Raw genomic sequence first — 22,814 nt, forward strand, 5'->3', positions numbered from 1 at the left:
TTATGTCTGATTTTGTCGGGAGGGATTTCACCTGTAGTGAAATCATCCAAGCCCAAAATGAATGGTGTAAAATTTTTTCGGGAGGGATTTCACCTGAAGTGAAAAGCGTCCAAGACCGAAAAGAAAAGCATGACTCTAATAAGATGATGTTACTGGATAATTCTTCTTGATTAGATAATTGATATGTATACAAGTTTCTGGCTTACATCTGTTTCAACTGAAATAGAACTTTAAATGACTCGCATTCCATGTATTCGGTATCACTTTTTCGTCTAGAGTTTCTAATCTATAAGCTCCATTATGTAAGTTTTCCATTATCCTGAATGGTCCTTCCCAGTTGGCTGCCAACTTTCCATGTCGTGGATCTTTTCGAGCGTCAGTACGCATTCTCCAGACCAAATCTCCTTCCTTAAAATCCCTGAACTTTACTTTCGCATTAAACCTTTTCATTGCTCTTCTTTTTACTGCTGCTTCCTTTATTTTTGCTCGTTCTCTGAGTTCTTCAATAAGATCAAGATCAATTCTTAAGCATTCATTATTGATATTCCAATCTTCCATTTGCCTTCGTAATGTTGGTTCGGTAACTTCTACTGGTAACATTGCATCTGTTCCATATGTAAGGTTGAATGGTGTTTCTCCTGTTGACGTTTGTGGTGTGCATCTGTATGCCCATAATATTTCTGGCAACTTCTCAGCCCATAGTCCTTTAGCACTTCCTAACCTCTTCTTTAACTGTCCGAGAATAACTTTGTTCGCGGCTTCAGCTTGTCCATTTGTTTGTGGGTGCTCAACTGATGTGCTCGTTGCTTTGATCCCCAAATCTGATACTGTCCCTGCACCTGTCCCACCGAAAGTTGAGAGTCACTTTTGCAAATGACGTTTTCAACTCCCATGTCTCTGGCTAATAGTAACCCTGCAACAAGAGCTTCATATTCGGCTTGGTTGTTGGATGTTCTGAACTCAAATCTTAGCGCCATCTCCACCTGGAAGTTATCTGGTCCTTCAAGCACTATTCCTGCTCCGCTGCCTCTTTTGCTTGATGCTCCATCTACATACAATGTCCAGTGCTCCTGCTGTGTTGCTGTCGGCATTTGAATAATAAAATCTGCAAGGGATTGTGCTTTGATAGGTCCTCTTGGCTCGTACCTGATTCCATATTCTGATAGCTCCATCGTCCACGTTACCATCCTACCTGCAAGTTCGGGTTTTCTCAAAATTTTGGATATTGGGTAATCTGTTCTCACAATTATCTGATGATTCTGAAAATATGGCCGAAGACGTCTCGCAGCATACACCAGGGTTAAGGCTACTTTTTCAATTTTGGGATATCTGGTTTCGGCACTCTGTAGGGATCTACTCACAAAATATATTGGTTTTTGCTCTGGGGTTTCTTGAATCAAGGCTGCTCCTATGGCTTCAGCCGAGGTGGCTAGGTAGACTATGATAGGTTGGGTTGACACTGGTTTAACCAAGATTGGTGGTTCGGCCACTATAGTTTTGATTTGAGAAAAGGCTTGCTCACACCGCTCATCCCACTCGAAGGTTTCGGATTTTTTTAACAAGTTTACTATTGGTTTGGTTTTTTCGGCAAGGATTGGTAGAAATCTTGATAATGAGTTGAGTTTTCCCACTAGTCTTTGTACCTCCTTCAAATTCTTTGGGCTTCCCATCTTCATTATTGCTTCGCACTTGTCGGGGTTTGCTTCAATGCCTCTGTTTGTCAACATAAAACCTAAAAATTTTCCACCTCTTACCCCAAAAACGCATTTTTCTGGATTAAGCCGAATTTTGTATTTTCTTATCTGTGCAAACACCTCCTCAAGGTCTTCCAAGTGTTTCTCTATCTCTCCTGATTTCACAACCATATCATCAACATACACCTCCATATTTTTTCCAATCTGATCCTTAAACACCTTGTCCATCAACCTTTGATATGTTGCTCCAGCATTCTTCAAACCGAAAGGCATGACTTTGTAACAATAATTCGCTGTGTCTGTGGTGAAAGCCGTTTTTGGAACATCTGGCTCATACATTTGTATTTGATTATACCCCGAATAGGCATCAAGAAAGCTCATCATCTCTTGTCCAGACGCCCCATCCACTAGTCGGTCTATGTTGGGTAGTGGGTATGTATCTTTCGGGCAAGCTTTGTTTAAGTCTGTATAGTCTGTGCACATTCTCCACTTTCCATTTGGTTTTTTGACAAGCACTACATTGGATAACCAGGTTGTGTATTGAGCCTCTTTTATGAAACCAGCTTGTATTAACTTCTCGGTTTCTTCTATTGCCGCTTTTCGTCTTTCTTCTCCTAACTTTCTTCTTTTTTGAGAGACCGGTCTTGCTTCTTGACATACAGACAATTTATGACAAACCACTTTTGGATCAATCCCAGGTATATCAGATGGTTTCCAAGCAAACAAATCCTTGTTGTTACGTAACACTGCGATGAATTTACTTAACAACTCTTTTGGCAAACTACCACTTACATAAGTGCATTGCTTCTCGTCCTGACCCAATACCACAGTTGTGGTTTCTTCTTTTGGCTCTATTCTTTCGTCATTTATTCTTGGGTCCAAGTCGGCCATTGCCACCATTCTGTCAGTATCATGGTTTGCTCTTAAATTCATCTTTAAGCCTGCTGCATAACATTCCCGAGCATCCTTTTGATTGACATAAACCGTTGCTATCTCACCTTTTTCTGTTGGGAACTTCATAGCCAAATGTGGTGTTGAGACTATTGCTCCCAGTTTATTCAAAGAGGATCGTCCTAATAACACATTATATGATGTAGTAGCATCCACCACCAAATATCTGATTTTGATTTTTTTTAATTTTATTGCCTCTGCCAAACGTGGTCATCAAATCAATGTACCCCTTAGTGTTAACTCTTTCTCCCGAAAAACCAATGATCTGCTCTCGGAAAGGTACTATATCTTCTTCTCTTAAGTGTAATCTTTTGAAAGTATCCCAAAACAAGATATCAACTGAACTCCCCTGATCAACTAAGGTTTTCATGACAGCATATTCAGCTATTTCTACTGTTATCACCATAGGGTCATCGTGATCGGGATCAATCTCTTGAAAATCTTCATCTGTAAAAAGCATTGGTGGCAGGGTTCTTTTTTTGAAAATATGATTAATTGTTCTGATGCTTCTCCAATGTTGTTTTCTTGCTGATGAGGATTCCTTTCCTGAAAAACCTCCTGAAATCGTGTTTATAAATCCTCTGACCGGCCTACCCAGACTTCGTTCCCTACTCCGCCTTACTGACTGAGTGTTTTGATGATCCCTATCACCTCTTCTTTCTAGCCTTCCATCTCTTCTATCACTTCTTTTTTCAACTCTTTTTTCATCTCTTCTTTCAAATCTTTCAACTCTTCTCTGGCCCATTTCTCCCCCTCTCGATCCTCTCTCAGGACTTAACCTTATTCTCACATTTCCTCCTTGGACGAAGCGTCTCAACTGTCCAGCTTGAATTAATTCTTCTATTCTATCCTTTAACCCGATGCATTCTTCTGTATGATGGCCATGATTTTTATGATACTCGCAATGCTTGGTATGATCTGCTCTTTCTGGTGTTCGTGCTTTTCGCAGTGGTGGTATTATTTCTGTTGCCATAGCTTCTTGTAAAACTCTAGCTCTGTTTGCATTCAAAGGTGTGTATTGTTGGAATTTTCGGCTTCTGAATTCTTCTCGGGCTCTTCTTGCAACAGGCGGGTGTTCTTTTTCTATCACCCTCTTCTCGCCTCCATCAAACCTTACCTGATTTCGAAACTCCCTTAATTCCTCCATTTGCATAAACTTTGATGCCCGTTGCCTTAGTTCATCCAGATTGATCGCAGGTTTCTTGCACAGACTATCGACAAATGGTCCCGGTTTTAATGCCGTTATCATATGATGCATGGTAACCTCTGGACTAAGATTTCGGATTCCCAAAGCAACCTTCCCAAAACGTTCCATGAACATTCTTAAAGACTCTCCTTTCTCTTGTCTTATGTTCACTAAGGCGATCGACGTTAAATGATGGGGACGACTAGTTGCAAATTGGGCACCGAACTTTTCTATCAACGTATCAAAACAATCTATACTCAACGGTGGGAGGCGTGTGAACCAGCTCAATGCTGCCCCTTTCAGAGTTGTAGGAAATACTCTGCACATAACAGCATCATTCCATGTATACAAGCTGATTTGAGTAGTATATATTGCAATATGCTCATCAGGATCCGTACTTCCATCATATTTGTCAATGGTTAAGTTCTTCCAGTTGTCAGGCAACGGAGTATCAACTATAACATCATAAAACGGATGTTTTCTGGAAGATGTTCCTGCACAAACCCCAGAATTTTCAAGCCATCTTCTTCTGGTTTGAGAATTTTCATTATATATCCTCTCGTTCACTTGTACACCCGGTTGGACAGTTTCGAAAGATGAATTCAAAACCGTTTCCTCTTGTAACTTTCTCCTCATGTGTGCATTTTCGGCCCTTAGCATACTTAATTCTTCTTCATTATTCTTTTTTAACATCTCGAATTCTTTTTGTAATTGGACCAACATTGCCATTGGCATATTAACATTGTCTTCCCGATCTCCACCTTGTTCTCCTCCTTGACTCATCTTGTCTTTAACCCTTCTCAATTGACCCTCGGCCCCACGGTGGGCGCCAAAATGTTCTTACAACAAGGACCAAGAACACTTGAAACGGGTTAATCAAGACTAATCCTTCAATCTTGGGCTGAATACTGTCTTGGGCCGGGTACTTCTCTTCTTGATGGTGCTTCTCGGCTTCTCCTTTCGGCTGTTGCTATCGGCTGGAACTCTCGACTGGTTCTTTCGGCTGGTGCTCTCGGCTGGTCCTCTCGGCTGGTGCTCTCGGCTGGTCCTCTCGGCTGGTGCTCTCGGCTGGTCCTCACAACAGGTGGGGGTTACCTGCAAGTCGCTCCGATGCCAAAGTCAGAAAAGGTTTAACATTCATCAGATAAAATCACTCTTACCTCTTTCTATCTCTGAACTCCTATTTATAGAGTTTCTTTAATGGGCTTTTCCTTTACTCTTGGGCTTTCTTTCTGCACCTTTCTTATTATTTGTGCACCCCTCTTGTAAGTTTTTATCTAATTGGGCTTTTGCAACTTTTATATTTGTTTTATTCTTGTCTTTATTACTTTCGGTCAAAACCTCTCGGTTTTAACTTAATCATCTTAATTGTTATGCTATGTAGTTCTCGGCATGAACCTCTCGGTTTTAACCCTATCAGTACACTAATAGTATATACATCATTTATGATGAAAACATTATAAAATATTAATGATCATAGTAATAAATATATGTTAATTTAATATCGTAATTAACTACTCAAAACGTTAGATAATGTTTTAGATGATTGTGTGCTTTCTAACACACTAGATGAAGTTTATCGGTGCTTTCTCTTATGCATGTTGAAGTTATTTTTTCAAAGTTTCTCCACCCAAAAAGCCTATATGTACACCTATACGTATGATTTGATTATGTGTTTTAATATAAGTGTAAGATAATTAAAAGGTGATAATTAAATTTAATATTTCTAAATTCTAATTTATTGAACCATAGATTTAAGGTATATATGTGATGTATTTGAGTTAGTTTTAAATTTGGATGAAGTATGATAGTTATGTTTGTAGTTGAGAGGTGAAAATAGAAATTCATAGTAGTTATATAGTAAAAAATGGGCTTTTGTTTGTTGGGTTGTAACAAAAAGTAAACTCTAAAAGAATGAGTGAGCTTAGAAATTTTATTTAGTGCAATCAGTAATTATAATTTCCCTTTCAAATCCAAAATTAAACACTTCCTCTAGGAAAGAGTTTGGTGAGGTAAGCTTATTTGTTGAATGCTTTTTATATGGCTAGGATTTAATATTTGAGGTCATCAATGAGTTCTTTTCGTGTTTTGATTGTCTTTTTCAATTTTTTGTCTTTCTTAAGGTATAAGGAAGGTGGAAATTTCAAGACAGAGAAGTTGACTTTATTCTAAATTTCAATTTAAGTTTTAGGTGATAAGTTGACGAATTCATTTTGTATAAGGTTAATATGCTTGAATGTATATAGTTGTGGTTTGAATTTAGAATTTGTTAGATTGTTCAAGTTTGAGAATTTTTCTCTCTAATTGGACTCAACTTTTAGTTTTGGAGTGAGTTTTGATATTTATGGTGTTTAATGATTGATTATATGTTAGATTGAAAAATTAGAAGTGATTATTTTGATTTCAATATATATATTGGATGGAATAAATTCTAGGTAAGTAATAAAGATTTGATTATTTTATTTTTAAATTGTGATTTGGTGATAACTTGCTAAGTATAATCTTGATTAAATTTTGAGGTATCACTTTATCCTTGATTAGAGTTAACTTAAATTTTAAAGTGATAGCTTGATGAATTTTGAAGTTCAAGATAGTTATATATGCATTTCTTGTTCATGTAAAAGCTTAAAATCATACTAAGGATAAAATGTTCAGAAAATATCGTTCATCAGACATAATGTTGGTTAAGTCGTGAAAGCATCACTCAAGTTAGAATATAGATCTCGTTCAAGTGACATCTTCTCTTTCGATTCATACCTCGACATTTTGAACCCTAAACCATAAATCCAAAACCCTAAACCCTAAACATAAAAGGAAATTTGGGTCAAACAAACAAAGCCCAATAACTTAAAACATAAAAACTAAATATGTTAACACCCCCCCTCAAGCTGGGGAGTAGATATTCGTCAGACCCAGCTTGGATTTGAGAGTAGATAACTGTGCGAAAGCAAGGGGCTTGGTGAATATGTCAGCAACTTGCATGACTGAAGTAATGGGCAACAGTTTGAGGATACCAGAGTTAAGTTTTTCATGAACTAGGTGACAATCAATTTCGATGTGCTTGGTGCGTTCATGAAAGACTTGATTGGACTCTATTTGAAGGACATATTTGTTGTCACGGTACAGGGTTTCTAACTGGGAGAGAGGAAGATGTAAATCCTGAAGAAGGTAAGACAACCATTGTAGCTCACATGTGGTGGTGGCAAGGGCTCTATACTCAGCTTCGGAGGAGCTGCGAGAGATAGTTGGCTGCTTCTTTGATTTCCATGATATTAGGGAGTCTCCTAAGTAGATGGAATATCCACTAGCAGATTTGCGTGTGGTAGGACATGTTGCCCAGTCAAAATCACTAAAACCATAGAGCTGAAGTGAGCTCGTATGAGAAAAATATAGTCCTTCACTAGGGGTGCCCTTGAGGTAACACAAAAGTCGTGAGACAGTTTGTTGATGATGAGTTGTGGGTGCAGATATGAATTGGCTTAAATTGTAGACAACGAAGGCAATGTCTGGTCGCGTGTTGGTTAAGTAGATTAGACGTCCAAGGAGTCTTCTGCATTGGAAAGTTGCATCAGCATCAAGAGGGGAGCCTTGGTCGGGAGAGAGACGGGAAGTGTGAGTCATAGGAGTGGCCACAAGTGCAAAGTCAAGCATGCCAGATTCGTGAAGAAGATCAAGAGTATATTTGCGTTGACTTAAATGAAGACCAGAACTGTTGCGAGCAATTTCCAGTCCCAAAAAGTAAGTGAGATTACCTAAATTTTTTATCATGAAGTGATGGTGAAGGGATGCAATAATTGTATTGATTTCCTCCGTGTCATCACTAGTTAAGACCAAATCATCAACATAAATAAGAATAACAGTGAGTTTATCGTTATTATATTTAAGAAAAAGATAGTGATCAGCAGTAGAAATAGAGCAATTATTTGATAAAAGAAAGTAGAAAGCTTGGCGTACCATTGGCGACCAGCTTGACAAAGGTCATACAAAGACCGTTGAAGCTTGCAGACATGCTAGGGAGAAGGAAGAGAGAGGCCAGGTGGGGGATCATGTATACCTCTTCATGGAGATCACCATGAAGAAAGGCATTATTGACATCAAGTTGTTTTAAAATCCAATTTTTGGTAGTGGCAATAGCAAGGAGAAGGTGAAGGGTAGTGAATTTAGCAATAGGTGCAAAAGTGTCTAAGAAATCAAGTCTTTCAAGTTGGGTGAACCTTTTGGCAACAACTCTAGCTTTGTGGCACTCAACAGTGTCATCAGAATGGTATTTGATTTTATATACCCATTTACAACCAATAGTTTTCTTTCCTAGAGGGAGAGGGGTAAGTTACCAAGTATTGTTAGCAGCAAAAGCTTGAAGCTCATCTTGCATGGCAGATTGCCAAGAAACATGTTTGGAGGCTTCGTTATAGATCCGAGGTTCAGGATGAGAATTGATAGAAGAAATAATATTTCTAAAATTGGAAGATAAGGAATTGTAAGACAAGTAATTATGAATAGGATATCTACTACTTACAGTGTTGGTTGCAGTGTGGAAATCCTCAAGATAGGCAGGTTTTCGGTGAGGACGAGCTGATCTTCTTGGAAATTTGGGTGAGGTCCTTCCTGGAGATGCAGGCAGTATAATTCTGGTGGAGGTGCAATGTTGGATGCAGGAGCAAAAGCACTATTTGCTAGAAGATCAGAGAATAATGAGGTTGGTGGAGGCACTATATTTGGTGCAAAAGTAGAGGCACATGGCTCGGCAGGAGGTGCAGTATCAGAAAAAAAAAATCAAAAGCAGAATTATATGCGTTAGAAATATGGAGAGATAAAGTGTTGGGGTCCCTAGGAAAGCCACTGTCCAATTTATATGGAAAGTGGTTTTCATAAAAGATTACATGTCTTGATATCTCTATGCTATGAAACTTTAAATTTAAGATAATATAAATGTACTGGCCAGACCTCAGACATCGGCGTCGGAGATCGGCATCAGATGTCGACATCGAACATTGGTGGTTTGATCGCAATAATGGGTCACGTAAGTAGGCCCCATAAATAGTAATGAGTTGTCCCACAGATATAAGAAAGACCTAAATCACGGAAGGGTTCATGCATGTGGTGTGTATAACACGTTCAGGTCTAGCACAAGTGTACCCTGGGGGCGCCAAGGCCCATGAGCACTAGGGTTCCCAGGGAAAGACTGCATGCATGACACGTGAATAATTAGGGCACCTATAGAACAGATGGCCCCGCAATGTTGGTGCACGAGTTGGTACCCTGGCGGCCATACTGTTAAGATTTTGCACTTCAAAAGAGGAAAGTCTTGTGCGGTGACTGCCCTAAGATTGTGCAACCCATAACAGGATGCCTTACTAGTAACCCTAATCCCACTTAAGGAAAGATCCTCGTGGGACAGAGAAGTTGACCTAGATACAACCTATAAAAAGGGTGGTAAGAACCCTAGAGAGGTACGTCGTTTTTAAGACTGAAACTATTTTACATACTTATTATTTCTTAGCCCAGTACTGACTTGATCGTCGGAGTGTAATCAACAGGTAGGGCCCCCTCTGTTTCAAAGGAGCCACTCTCTATCACCTGAGGAGAAAGCAGAAACCACCAGGAATAGGAGGAGCCACCATCTCCCTCTGAAGTCAACGGCGACTGAGTCAACCGGCGAGAACAATAACCTTTTGTATTTTGCGGGAAGCCAAGAAAATTACCTTTGATAGAATTATCATCTAATTTTTTCCTATGTGCAGTAATGGTACTAGCATAACAGAGACAACCAAACACTTTTAAAATGGAAACGTCATACGGTTTTCCAAACAACTTTTCATGAGGAGTGATGTTATTAAGTAATGGAGTAGGAATAGCATTTATTAAAAAAACAACATGATTTACAGCAAATTCCCAAAAAATAGGAGGAAGATTTGCTTGAAAAATAAAGCCCGGGTTATAGTGTGGAAATCCGCAAGATAGGCAGATTGTCGGTGAGGATGAGCTGATCTTCTTGGAAATTTGGGTGAGGTGCTTCCTGGAGGTGCAAGCGGTGATAATTCTGGTGGAGGTGCAATGTTGGATGTAGGAGCAGAAGCATTATTTGCTGGAAGATCAGAGAATAATGAGGCTGGTGAAGGGACAATATTGGGTGCAGGAGTAGAGGCACATGGCTCGACAAGAGGTGCAGTATCAGAAAAAAAATCAAAAACATAATTATATGCGTTAGAAATATGTTTCCTTAGGCAAGCCATTGTCCAATTTGTATGGAAAGTGGTTTTCATGAAAGATTACATGTCTTGATATTTCTATGCTATGAAACTTTAAATTTAAGATAATATAACTTTTTTTATTTTGCGAGAAGCCAAAGAAATTACCTTTGATAGATTTATCATCTAATTTTTTCCTATGTGTAGTAATGGTACTAGCATAACAGAGACAATCAAACACTTTTAAAAAGGAAATGTCATACAGTTTTCCAAACAACTTTTCATGAGGAGTGATGTTATTAAGTAATGGAGTAGGAATATCATTTATTAAGAAAACAACATGATTTACAGCAAATTCCCAAAAAATAGGAGGAAGATTTGCTTGAAAAAGTAAAGTTCGGGTTACATTTAGTATGTGTTGATGCTTACGTTCTATAATGTCATTTTGTTGTGGTGCTTCAACACAAGATTTTTTATGTATAACTCACTTTGAAGCATAAAAATTTGACCTAGCAAACTCAACATCATTGTCAGTACGAATCGTTTTGATATTAGTTTTGAAATAATTTTGAACGAAAATAATGAAGTTAATGATGTGCTGACGCACTTCAAATTTGTTATGCAGCAGAATAACCCAAGTATAACACGAGTAATCATCAACAATAGTCAAGAAATAACGAAAACCTTGCCTAGAAATTATGGAACATGGTCCCGAAATATCAAAGTGTACAAGATCAAAAATAGCAGAGGTAACAATATTACTTAAAGTGAAAGGAAGTTTTCTCTATTTTGCACGACTACAAGTGTCACATACATGATGAGTATCAACAGTAATAAAAGAGTATTTTTTGCTTAAGACATGTAATCTTTCAAGTGAAGGGTGTCCTAGTCTATAATGCCACAGTGTTTTATCTGTTCTATTACAATTAATAAAAGGAGCAAAACAATGTGATTTAGAACTACTAGAAGCAGGCAAGGTAGTGACAAGGTACGAGCCAGCAATGGCTTTAACTATACCAATCCTCTCTTGGGTGAGATTGTCCTGTATAATGCAGTGAGTTGAAGTGAAAGTTAAAGTGCATTTAAGTTGATGTGTGAGTTTAGAAACAGATATTAAGTTTAATTGAAAATAAGACACATATAACACATCAGCAAATAAAACTTATCAGAAAAACGTACTAAACCAGAATATGTGGCATAAACAGTTTGACCATTTGGAAGACTAATTAAGACAGGTTTAATTTTAGTATAAGTAGTAAAAACGTTCAAATTGTGGCAAACATGATCCGTGGCACCAGAATCAATACTCCAAGATTCTTTTATAGCAGATAGTGAAGAGAGAAACTTACTTGTTGAAGATTGCTCGGTATTGGGGATTTCATCCGCAGAGAAGGTGCCAACTTTATTAATTTGAGTGTGAGGGGCAGGACCCTCAAGGTTTTGTTGACGCAAAATGTTGGTAAGGAATTGGCATTGCTGTGATGTAAGTTGAATCCCCTTTACATCTTGTTCTTTAGGAAAAAGCTCAGAAAAAGTGTCAGTAGTAATCATATTATTGGCTAGGGATGTTCAATTGGTGAATTTGTAGCCAGGAGGGAACCCATGCTTTTTAAAATAGGTGTCGACAGTGTGGCCAAGACAATTACAAAAACTGCAGACTTTTCTAGTAGAAGAAAACTTTGAGGTTTTAACATTACCAGAAGGAAAACCCACTTTGCGAAAACAAACAACCTCAGTATGACTGTATTTACAACACAAATTGCATGTAATAGTGTGACTATTATTAAGACTATGAAGACTAGGGTTTTCATTAGACATTGCCTAAGAGATTTTGAAACACAATCAAGATTTTGAAAGAGAACAGAAAAGATAACCAAGAACAACAAAGGGGGAAATAAAGATCGGAGAGAAGCGCAACAGAGTTCTCCATTCGAAGAGCTCTGATACCATATTATAGTCAATGAAGATGAATAGTCCTTATCTAATGTGGTGCATCAAATGGAGAGCACATAATCGCACGTAATCGCAATGGAGAAATGAAGGTTCTGATGAACCCTAATTGCAAATGAAAAAGAGACAATGACTTAAGCATAAAAGAGAGAAAAACAGAGAAAAGAAAATACAAAAGAGATTTTTATTCTTATTTACTTGTGTATTAGAGAGTAAAATACATGGTGTATATATAAGAAAAAGACTAAGACCTAGCTGAAACAGAAAAGGAAAGTTGGGTCAAACAAACAAAGCCCAATAACTTTAAACATAAAAACTAAATATGTTAACATATATATGGTTATGTACGGAAATTAATTCTTACTCCTTTGTGAATATGTCATATGAGAATATCTTTTCTTCCCTCTTCAAAAGGAAACAAATTCATTAATGAGTCATAGAATTTTGTATGATGAGAGGCCTCTTGTAAAACTCATGTAGCTTTCAGACTAACAGAATTTTTCTTTTAGATATAACCTATGTTTTCTTTTAGATATAACCTATGTGTGAACCAATTTATTAAGTAAAGATTTATTTGAAACTAAAATAATAATTTTTTTAATAAACAAATTATACACAAGTTAAAAATAAAATTTTAGAAAAGTTAATTATTTTACAAATTAATCTATACATAATTTAACTTTAATTTATAAAATTTTAATTTTAATTTTTCTAATATTTATGAAAAAAATTGTTCAAGTTTATCCATATATAATATATAACCCAACTGTAACAAAATATTATAGGAAATTGGGTAAACTTTTAAAGTAATTGTACTTACAGGACCTTTAGAAATAATTACACTTATTCTCTTCTCGGTATCTCGGACTCTCACTGTTATCTTGGGTTTTCGATTATAAGGTCCACTGGCTTAGGTTTTGGCTGATTCTAGGTTGTGGAATATGGGTTCTCTCTTGTCTTGTCTTGTCTTGTCAGATTCAACTCACAGCTTTTGGGCTCAGGATCAACTCTTGGATGAGTGTGTGTACCTGCAAGGGGCTCTGATGATAAAGTCAAAACCAATTTGTTTAATTATCAGATAAAATCACTGTAGTTACCTCTTAAGCAAATCATCTATTTATATTGCTCACTTGTTGGGCTATTGACTTAATTGGGCTTTTACTCTTTGCACATTGTAATTATTAAATACATTGTAAATGTTTGGACTTATCTATTGGGCTTTGATACAATGTTTCTTATTATATAATTTATTTAGTTTTTCATCATTTTGACGACCTCTCGACCTTTTGGTCTTTCAGCCTAGCCAATACAATAGCCCCCAAGACATAAGGAGTTTTGGAAAAGACGAAATACCGATAAGAATAACCAAAGTTTTAAATTCAACTTGTCATTTAATATTCTTGTCTTTAAGATATTATGTATATTAAATGCACTCCGTATGAAAAGATTGTATCATTTCACGTGCATGATGATTAATGTGTCGTTGACGTGAGGCGTTTTTAATCCTTAGTCATTGGATGCATTAAAATTCAACGGTTCAAATTTTGTGTCGTTTTGTTTGGAAGCGGTTTTGACCACTATAAATATAAGTTTTTTTGTCACACTACCCCACTGCTTTTACTACTTTTGTATCTTTGTATCCGAGAAGTATTTGTAACCATTATTAGGAGGTATTATGTCTTCTTCAAGCTCTATTTTCGGTTCTGATGAGGATTTGGGGTTTTCGAGCGCGAGTAATGGAACTACCGGAAGAATGATTGAGGACATAACTAGGAATATTCATTTGACTGCTTCATCTACCACTCTTTCACTTGTAAATAATAAAGCCTGTGTTGGTGTAAGTTCAAGCAATGAAGCTCCGGATCTTGAAGCTGAAGAACGAGCCGAAAGAGTAAAAGAAAACTAGAGTCTTTGGCATGGTTATGAATAGGTTGATTATAGGGTTCGCGAGTATTTCTCTCGGTATCGTTACACTTCAGCCCTTCGCAATTTTTATCTAATATCTCTATTTATTCTCCCGAAGCCACTAAGGAAATTATTTCTTTTCGGTGTTTTCGTGTTATTGACAATGTTTGTCATGACTGTGAAGGTGAAGCTAGTGAATTTTTTTATTTTTATGAATGTATTTTTATGGACATTCACATTTGATTTCCACTTGATAAATATAAAATGGGTGTTCTTTGCATTCTCAATGTCGCCCTACTCAATTGCATCCTAATAGTTGGGCTTTTATGCAAGCCTTTCGTGTTGTATGTAAATTTCTTTCATTATCTCCTAGTTCAAAAAAATTTCTTCATTTTTATAGTTCTCGACCTGGTAAGCATTCCGGATGATTATCTTTGATCAACTGATCGAAGGCTTGTTTTCAAAAGCTTCACAACAAACCTGGTAGCTCCACCCCTCAATCAAGAAGGGAAGCCGAGGTTGTAGAACCTATCTCTCGAGTTGAGGCTATACCTGATAACACTAAAACTATTATTGTTGAAGCTCCGAAGAAGAGTAGGAAAAGAGATAAGAGTAGTAGGCGGTCTCATTCTTTACCAAGACGTCATCGTCATGGTGTTGGCAGTTCTTCAGCCTCTTCCAGAAAGTCTTTTCAGTGCCTCGACATGTTTCGCAGAGTTTGTTCACATAAACTTAAATGGACCGGAAAGACATGTCTTTCGGGCAACGAATGTGTCTTCTTTGGTAGATGGAACTATAGAGCTTTCAACTTGTTGTTTACTTGTTTCAAAATGACTTAAAAGAGAAGGTTGTTAATGGTGTTTCCACCACCGAGCATGAAAATGTGAAGAGAAAGATTCCTGAAATCCAAAAAAAACCTCGAATCAGCACTCAAAGCTAATGTCACTTTGACTAATCAAGTCAAAGAGATTTCGAATGTTTATTCACGTTGTGATGCCGAGAAGGAGTCTTTGAAAGATGAAATCGCTGCTTTGGTTGGTGAAAGACTCTCTTTCCAAGCTGAAAATAAAAAATTGAATTGAGGTTTGAATGATTTATCCACTTCTAAACATGGTAAGGCCAAGAAGATAAATCAATTGGAGAAATATTTAAAAGAAGGCCAAAACTTTGTAGTTGAACAACATAAGTTGGGTTTTTCTAAAGCTTTTCAACAAGCTAAATTTTCTTACAAAATCCTCTTGAATGAAGGCAACTTTAGCGTTCGAAAAGATTTTCATAATGGTGAGTTTGTTCCAATTGATGACATTCCTAAAGAAGAAACTGCCAATATTAACGCCACCGTAGATGTTGAATAATTAACCTTTTTCTTTTTGCCTTTTGATATATCTCCCAATTATTGATTACCGGTTTTGTGTAACTTGGTTTGATTTTTATCAACCATTTTGAACTTCTTAGTTTTAATAGAAAGAACTTTTATGTTGTTTTCCAATTTTCTAATTTTTTTATTTTCGTACTTATCGTGCTAATTATTAATAATATAGAATGATCATTTAATAGAACTTATTAATATTTGTTAACTATCTTTCGACATTCTAATGTATTAAATAACTTTAAATGTATACTAATACTTACATACTTCGATCTCTCGATCTTTCGTGTTCATTTAGAGATGACTATATTAATACTTAGAAAGAAAATAGTTTAAATAAATTTTCTTCCGAACTTATGTTATCTTATCACGTTTTAACTTAAACCAAAAATAATCCCTTATACTTAAATATGTTTTTCTTTAAAAGAGATTTACCATCGAAGAAGACATTTTTAACCAAGTTTGGAGTGTCAGATATAATAACCTTGTTTAGAATGTGCGTTTACTTAATAAGAATTTGGAGATGAACATGTATTTTTCTTGTGATGTTAAATTCTTTAGCCGAGAACTCAAAAGTGACTGAAATTTTTTTTAAAGATATTCGCTTGCAATAAAAACTTCTTTGATCGATAAGCTTACGACAAATAAGATATGTTTGTCTAGGGCTAGACCGAGAGATTTAAGGTATATAGAATATATTATCGAGAGAGATTCACTTGGAGTGAAAGTTTCCTCAGTCGAGAGGTTTAAGGTAAATGAAATATGCTCTCAGGAAGGATTCACCTAGAGTGAAAACTTTCTTGACCGAGAGGTTTAAAGTAAACGGAATATGTTCTCGGGAGGGATTCACCTGGAGTGAAAACTTCCTTGGTCGAGAGCTTTATTTGAAGCGATAAAATGAGAATACTCTTTTAGAAATTACTTCTTTATTAAACAGTTCCATCTCGAAAAGGATTCTCTTTAGAGATGAGAAAATATTCTTGACCGAGAGGTTTTATGTACATCAGTTGATTCTTAATATTACATACAATTCTTTCAACTAAAATAAAATTTCAAATGGTTTGCGTTCCACATTCTCGAAATTTCTTTTCCGTCAAGTGTTTCCAATCTATAAGCTCTGTTTTCCAAATTTTCAATTATTCTGAAAGGTCCTTCCCGATGTGGTGCTAGTTTTCCTTGAGTTGGATCTTTTCTTGTTTCATTTCTCATTCGTCATACCAGATCTCCTTCATTGAAATTTCTTGGCTTGACCTTTGCATTAAATCTTTTACATGCCCTTCGCTTTACTGCCTCTTCTCTTATCTTTGCTTTTTCTTGAAGTTTTTCAATCAAATCCAAATTTATTCTTAAACATTCATTATTTATTTCCCAGACTTTGATTTTTCTTCATAACATTGGTTCTCCCACCTCGGGTGGTATATGGTATCAGTGCCATATGTAAGGTTGAATGGAATCTCTCCAGTTCTTGTTTGTGGCATGCATCTGTATGCCCACAATATTTCCGGTAACTTCTCGGCCCATAGTCCCTTCATGTTTCCAAGTCTTCTTTTTAATTGACCCAGAATAAATTTGTTGGCGGATTCGGCTTGCCCATTTGTTTGTGGATGTTCAAATGATGTTGTTATGGACTTAACTCCTAAATATGAATAGAATTCCATAAGTTTTTATAAATAAATTGTCGACCATTGTCAGTTATTATGGTATGTGGGATACCAAATCTACAAATTATATTTTTCCAAAAAAATGTTTGAACTTGTTGAGTTGTTATTCTAGTAAAAGCTTCGGCTTCTATCCATTTCGTGAAATAATCTATTTTGACTACTAAAAACTTCGTTTGTCCTCTCCCCAAAGGAAATGGGCCTAAAATGTTCATGCCCCACTTTGCAATCTTCTCATGTTGTATGATTGAGTTTGTTTTCATTGACTAGCTAACTTGGACAATGAATCTGCTCTTGAAATTTGTTCTCTCGAAATGTGCTCAATCTCGGCCTCACTAAAGTTTTGCATAATGTTTAAAACTTTATGATAATATCTTAACACAAAGGGTCTTTTACCTAATACTCACCTTTTATATGTCCCACTGTTAATTGAGAATCACTTTGCAAATAACCTTCATGGCTCCCATGTCTCTTGCGAGAATTAAACCTGCAATTAAAGTTTTGTATTCGGCTTGATTATTAGAGGTCTTGAATTCAAATTTCAAAGCCACTTCAAGTTGAAAATGTCTTGGTCCTTCCAGTACTATTCCTACTTCGTTTCCTTTCTTATTTGATTATCCATCTAAATAAAAAATCCATGCTTCTTGTTCAAATGTTGTTGTTGGCAATTTGATAATAAAATCTGTAAGAGATTGTGTTTTTATTGTTCCTCTCGCTCATATTTGATTCCAAACTCTTAAAGCTCTATTGACCACGCCACCATTCTCCATGACACTAGTTTCACTAGGATTGGAGGTTCAGCTAGCCTTTTTTTATTATGGAAAAGGTTTGTTCACATTGTTCATTCCACCTGAAGGCTTCTGCTTTTCTCAACAATTTTATTATCGTTTTGATTTCTCAGCAAGCATTGGAAAACAATCTCACCAAAGTGGTTAGTCTTCCTATCAACCTATGGACTTCTTTTAAATTCGTTGAACTTCTCATTTTTTTCAGAATTGCCTCACACTTATCCAGATTTGCTTCAATACCTCTATTGGTCAACATGAACCCTAAAAAATTTCCACCTCTCACCCCAAAAACACATTTTTCAGGATTCAACCTTATATCATACTTTCTTACTTTTGCAAACACTTCTTCAAGATCTTTAGCATGTTCATTCACTTCACATGACTTAACAATCATGTCATCAACATACACCTCCATATTTCTTTCAATCTGCTCCTTGAACACCTTATTCATTAACCTTTGATATGTTGCCCATGCATTCTTCAATCTGAAAGGCATAACTTTATAACAATAGTTAGCCATTTCGGTGGCAAAAGCTTTTTTGGGTACATCTGGCTCATACATTTGTATTTGATTATAACCTGAATAAGCATCTAGAAAACTCATCACTGCTTGACCGGAAGCTCCACCTACCAATCTATCAATACTAGGCAAAGGATATGAATCTTTCGAACACGCCTTGTTTAAGTCCGTATAATCAGTACACATTCTCCCGTTTCCATTTGACTTCTTTACCAACACCACATTGGCCAACCAAGTTGTATATTGGATTTCTCTGATAAAACCAACTTGTAACAACTTTCAGTTTCTTCGAAAGTTGCCCTTCTTTTCTCTTCCCCCATGCTTCTTCTTTTCTAAGATATCAATTTAGCTTCTCGGCACAACGAAAATCTGTGACAAATAACGGTAGGATTAATCCCAGGTATGTCAACAACATTCCATGCAAATAAATCCTTATTTCTCCTTAAAAATTTAACCAATTCATTCATTAGTTCTTCAGGCATGCTTCCTTCAATATATGTGCATTGGATCAAAGCGCTTAAAGCTCAACACTCGGTGGTCGGACCTCGGCACCTATCGTAGACAGGTCAGATCGGCTATTGGGCCAGAATAGTGGGCCATGTAATTGGGCCCCATATGTATGTATAAGTCTATTTTTGTATAATTAAGGTAATTCTTCATGCATAAGGCCTGGGCGGCTGGTGAGGGGTAATTATGGACCTAAGGGTGAGCTTAGTGTGCATGAGGTCTAGCTTAATTAAATACTTTCTTTTAGACCTAAGCCCATGTATGCTAGTGCATGTAAGGGTTAGGTTGCATGTATGATGAGAATGAGTGTAGCGCCATGCTGATGGTGCCTACGTAAACAGACTGGACCCCTGATGCTGGTACATGAGTTGGTACCCTGGTGGTTATTCTATTATTATTTTAGGCACTCCCTAGAGGAAAGATTTTGTTCTGTTGTAGCACTGTGAGAGTGTTTCCTTAAACAAAATATTTTCCAATTGAATATGCTTTCAGTTGAGATTAGATTCTCGTGATAGAAAGTTGTTGGAAGAGGTAAGTTATAAAAGGGCTTGAGACCACAAGTTAAGGTATGATGTTTCTAAGATTGAAACTTGTTACTTCTTGATTCTTACAAGCCTTGTACTAACTTGATCGTCAGAGTGCAATTAATAGGTAGAGCCCCCTCTGTTTCAACGGAGTCGCGTTCCAACGCAACAAAGGGAAGAGCATATTCCAGCAGAGACAGTCGGAGTTAGAGCTTGTCATCAAGATGAACCGACGAGCAGGTCAACCAACAAGAACAATAATATTTATTATAATAATAATAATATTAATAATAATCATAGTAATATGTATAAGAATAATTCTAGTATAACAAAAGAACTTATCTGATGAACCACTTAAGAAACTTGATTTCGAATCCTGCCAACTGCGGATTCTTTTCAACATTAATACTAATAATTATGATAAATATATATAGTAATTTTAAAAAAATAAGAAAAAATAAAAATAATAATGAAAAAATTAAAAGTAAAATACCTACGGATTTCTTATAACATGTTAAGAACCTACTTAGATACGAGTTAACGTGATTTTATAGGTAATATAGAGATATATTTTTTAAACAATAAAAACTTTAATTTGAGCTGCCTTAAAAAAATTATCATATTAATATTGATTTTTTAAGATTTAGAGATATATCGATCTTTATGTATTTGTTTAAATTCAATGAAAAATCCATAATATTAAATGATAGATGGAATGAATTGAAAATAATTAGTTAATATATTAATTAAATTAGATACTATTTTACAGACTAAAAAATTATTAGTATTTAAAGTAATTTTTATTATTAATAAATGATTTTTAAATGGGTATTACAAAGTTGGTAGCTAAAACCTTTATAGTTAATTAAGTAATTTCTATTAGTATTAAATAGTTTATAAATTGGTATTATAAAATTGATAGTTGAAACCTTAATAGCTAATTAGATACCAATTTAAAAATTATTTATTAATAATAAAAAATACTTTAGATTCTAATAATTTTTTTAATCTATAAAATAGTATCTAATTTAGTTAATAACTCATTATTTCTTATATTTATTTATATCGAATGATTTGCTTATAAAGTATATTTTTAGTTAATTGTTGTCAAAACTTTACCAAGAAAGGATAGATGTTAGACCTTTAATATTTTTAATACTTTATTAATATAATTTTGTCTTCCAACTTTTATTGATCTAGATGATATTTGAGTGCAATTTTTTCCCAATAAGCCAATGCCATCAATGTATGTATAAGGGTACTCAAACCTAAATGTAGGAGAGAAAAAATGTTGTAATTCTAAAATATTGTGAATTAATTTACTTTAGAAAGAAAAGTAAGAAATCCATTATTTTGGTTTCACAAGGGAGTTAAATCAATGGCTGATGATGTGGAATATTATCCTTATAAATGAATTGGGAAATTGCCAATTTATTGATTTCGAATTCCATTTACTACGACATATTTTTTATATTGTCTCATCTATCCTTCACCAAAAAATAACATATAAAAAAATTCAACTATTTGATAATAGAGAAGACTTCAATACTAACAAATAAATCACTCTAAATTCCTATTTGTCTCATTCAAAAGAATATTTACAAGAACCAATGAGTACTGATATACACTAGTGCAAAAAGAAGAAAAGGATACGCTTTATTTAGTGCGGCTTTTGCGCTACCCGCTTTCGAAAAAAACGCGGTGGCATTTTTGAAATTATTTTGATTTACGAATGCGGTTATTTGAATAACCGCATTCGTAAATCCTTTTTTACCTTAAATTTTGAAGCGCGCCACACACAATTTCAAACTTTATTTCTCGTCTTTGCCTTCGTTTCGCGTTTGCACTCTGAGTTCGTCTCCTTCTACTGCATCTGCATTCCATTTGTGCAATGTAAGTTTCTTGAACTCTCTTTTTTCTTCTTCATCTTCACAAATATATGCATAAATGTTTTTCGTTTTTCTTATATATGTTTTTTTCCTTGCATTAGTGGTCTCGAAGCACTCTTTCATTGTCTTCGTGGTTTCTTGTGGATTTTTTGGTTTGCTCCGTTGCTGCTTCCTGTCCGTCGTCGCTTCTGCTGCCGCCACCGTTGTTCGCTCCCGTGACTCTTCATCAATCTTGGCTTCACACAAGATTTATGATGTTTTAAAATTTTTAATATTTTTTAATGATTCGGCATATACAAGTGCGGTTAAAGCAAATAACCGCACTTGTAAATGGTATTTATAAATGCGGCTATATAGCCGCATTTATATTTCTTGATTTACAAGTGCGTGTTGATCAAATGCGGTTATAAAACCGCATTTATAAATTCAAAACAACCGCATTTGTTTTATGTTTCTACACTAGTGTATAAACTATTTGGATCTAGTGATATAAGCAGAAGTGTGAGGAAGGAGATCCGCATGACTATTTGAATCTAATGATGTGCGCAAAAGTGAGAGGAATGAGATTCGCATGAATAGTGAAAATCATATCCCTCTCACATACTATTTGAAAACTGCGAGAAGACTTCATTGGTAACAAATAAATCACTCTAAACCCATATTTGTCTTAAGGGAAAGACTCTTCACAAGAAGGGATGAGTACTGATATCAACTATTTGGATCTAGTGATGTGTGCAGAAGTGTGAGAAGGAGATCCACATGAATAGGGAAAACCATATTCCTCACATACAAATAAGGCTGTAGAAAGACACATCAACATTGATGATTTGTCTAATTTATCCCAGATTTTAAAAAGTTGAAGACAAAAGAAAAATAAACAAAATAAAAAAATTAATCAAATGGAATATCAAATCATATTATAAAATAAAAATATTAAGTATATTTATAACAAAAATATAAATACTATATATATTTATAATAAAATAAAAAATAATATATATTAAAAAAATATTATAAAACTTATATACATAATTGATTATAAATAATATAGTATATAAATTTGATTATATATTATACATAATGGATTATGTATAAAAAATTTATAATATAATTAATTATAATAATATAATATAATTATGTAATATAATAGTAAAATAAAGAATCATAATATAAATAAATTTATAATAATTAAAAATATTATTAATATAAATATTTAAATAATAATAATTTATCAAATAATGATAAAATTATAAATAATAATATTAATTAAAAAATAATGATAATAAATTAAAATTAAAATTATTAAAATTATTAAATAATAATAATAATAATAATTAGTTTTATTTTATTTTATTTATATCAAATATTTAATAATATAATTAATAATTATTATTATTATTATTATTAAAAAAATTATAATATAATAAAATTAAATATAGTTATTTATTTAAAAAATAAATTTATATCATATTATTATTAATTAAAAAATAAATATGTAAATTAATTAATTAGTTTTTTTAAATTTAGAAAAAGTTATAATCTTGATCTTTAGAAAAATTAAAATCACACCCATAACGTTACTTACGAATTTATTATTTTTATGAAAAATTTCATGTTTAATGATAAAAAACTCGTGTTTTTTTAAAAAATAATTATGCAATGATATTGGAAATAATTACAAAATT

General features: G+C 34.7%; 1 protein-coding gene across 1 annotated transcript; it reads right to left on the reverse strand.

Moving 5' to 3' along the window:
• Nucleotides 1-213: 213 nt before the first annotated feature.
• LOC137834190 (uncharacterized) lies at nt 214-4,614 on the reverse strand. The gene is made up of 3 exons (XM_068642252.1): nt 2,841-4,614; nt 748-2,767; nt 214-661 (listed from the first exon to the last, which is right to left on the reverse strand). Exons 1-3 carry the CDS (start codon nt 4,612-4,614, stop codon nt 214-216), a joined length of 4,242 nt encoding a protein of 1,413 aa, XP_068498353.1.
• Between the last annotated feature and the right edge of the window lie 18,200 nt (nt 4,615-22,814).

Source organism: Phaseolus vulgaris, chromosome 5 (genome assembly GCF_000499845.2).
Source record: "Phaseolus vulgaris cultivar G19833 chromosome 5, P. vulgaris v2.0, whole genome shotgun sequence".
NCBI lineage: Eukaryota > Viridiplantae > Streptophyta > Magnoliopsida > Fabales > Fabaceae > Phaseolus > Phaseolus vulgaris.

Bases quoted from the DNA above. Each gene is read 5' to 3' on its own strand.
- LOC137834190 (XM_068642252.1), bottom strand. From the start codon at position 4,614: ATGAGTCAAGGAGGAGAACAAGGTGGAGATCGGGAAGACAATGTTAAT. The intron at 2,768-2,840 runs GCAATAAAATTA...ATGTGTTATTAG, and splicing joins GATGACCACGTTTGGCAGAG to GACGATCCTCTTTGAATAAA. The intron at 662-747 runs GTTATTCTCGGA...ATGGGCATACAG, and splicing joins AAGCTGAAGCCGCGAACAAA to ATGCACACCACAAACGTCAA.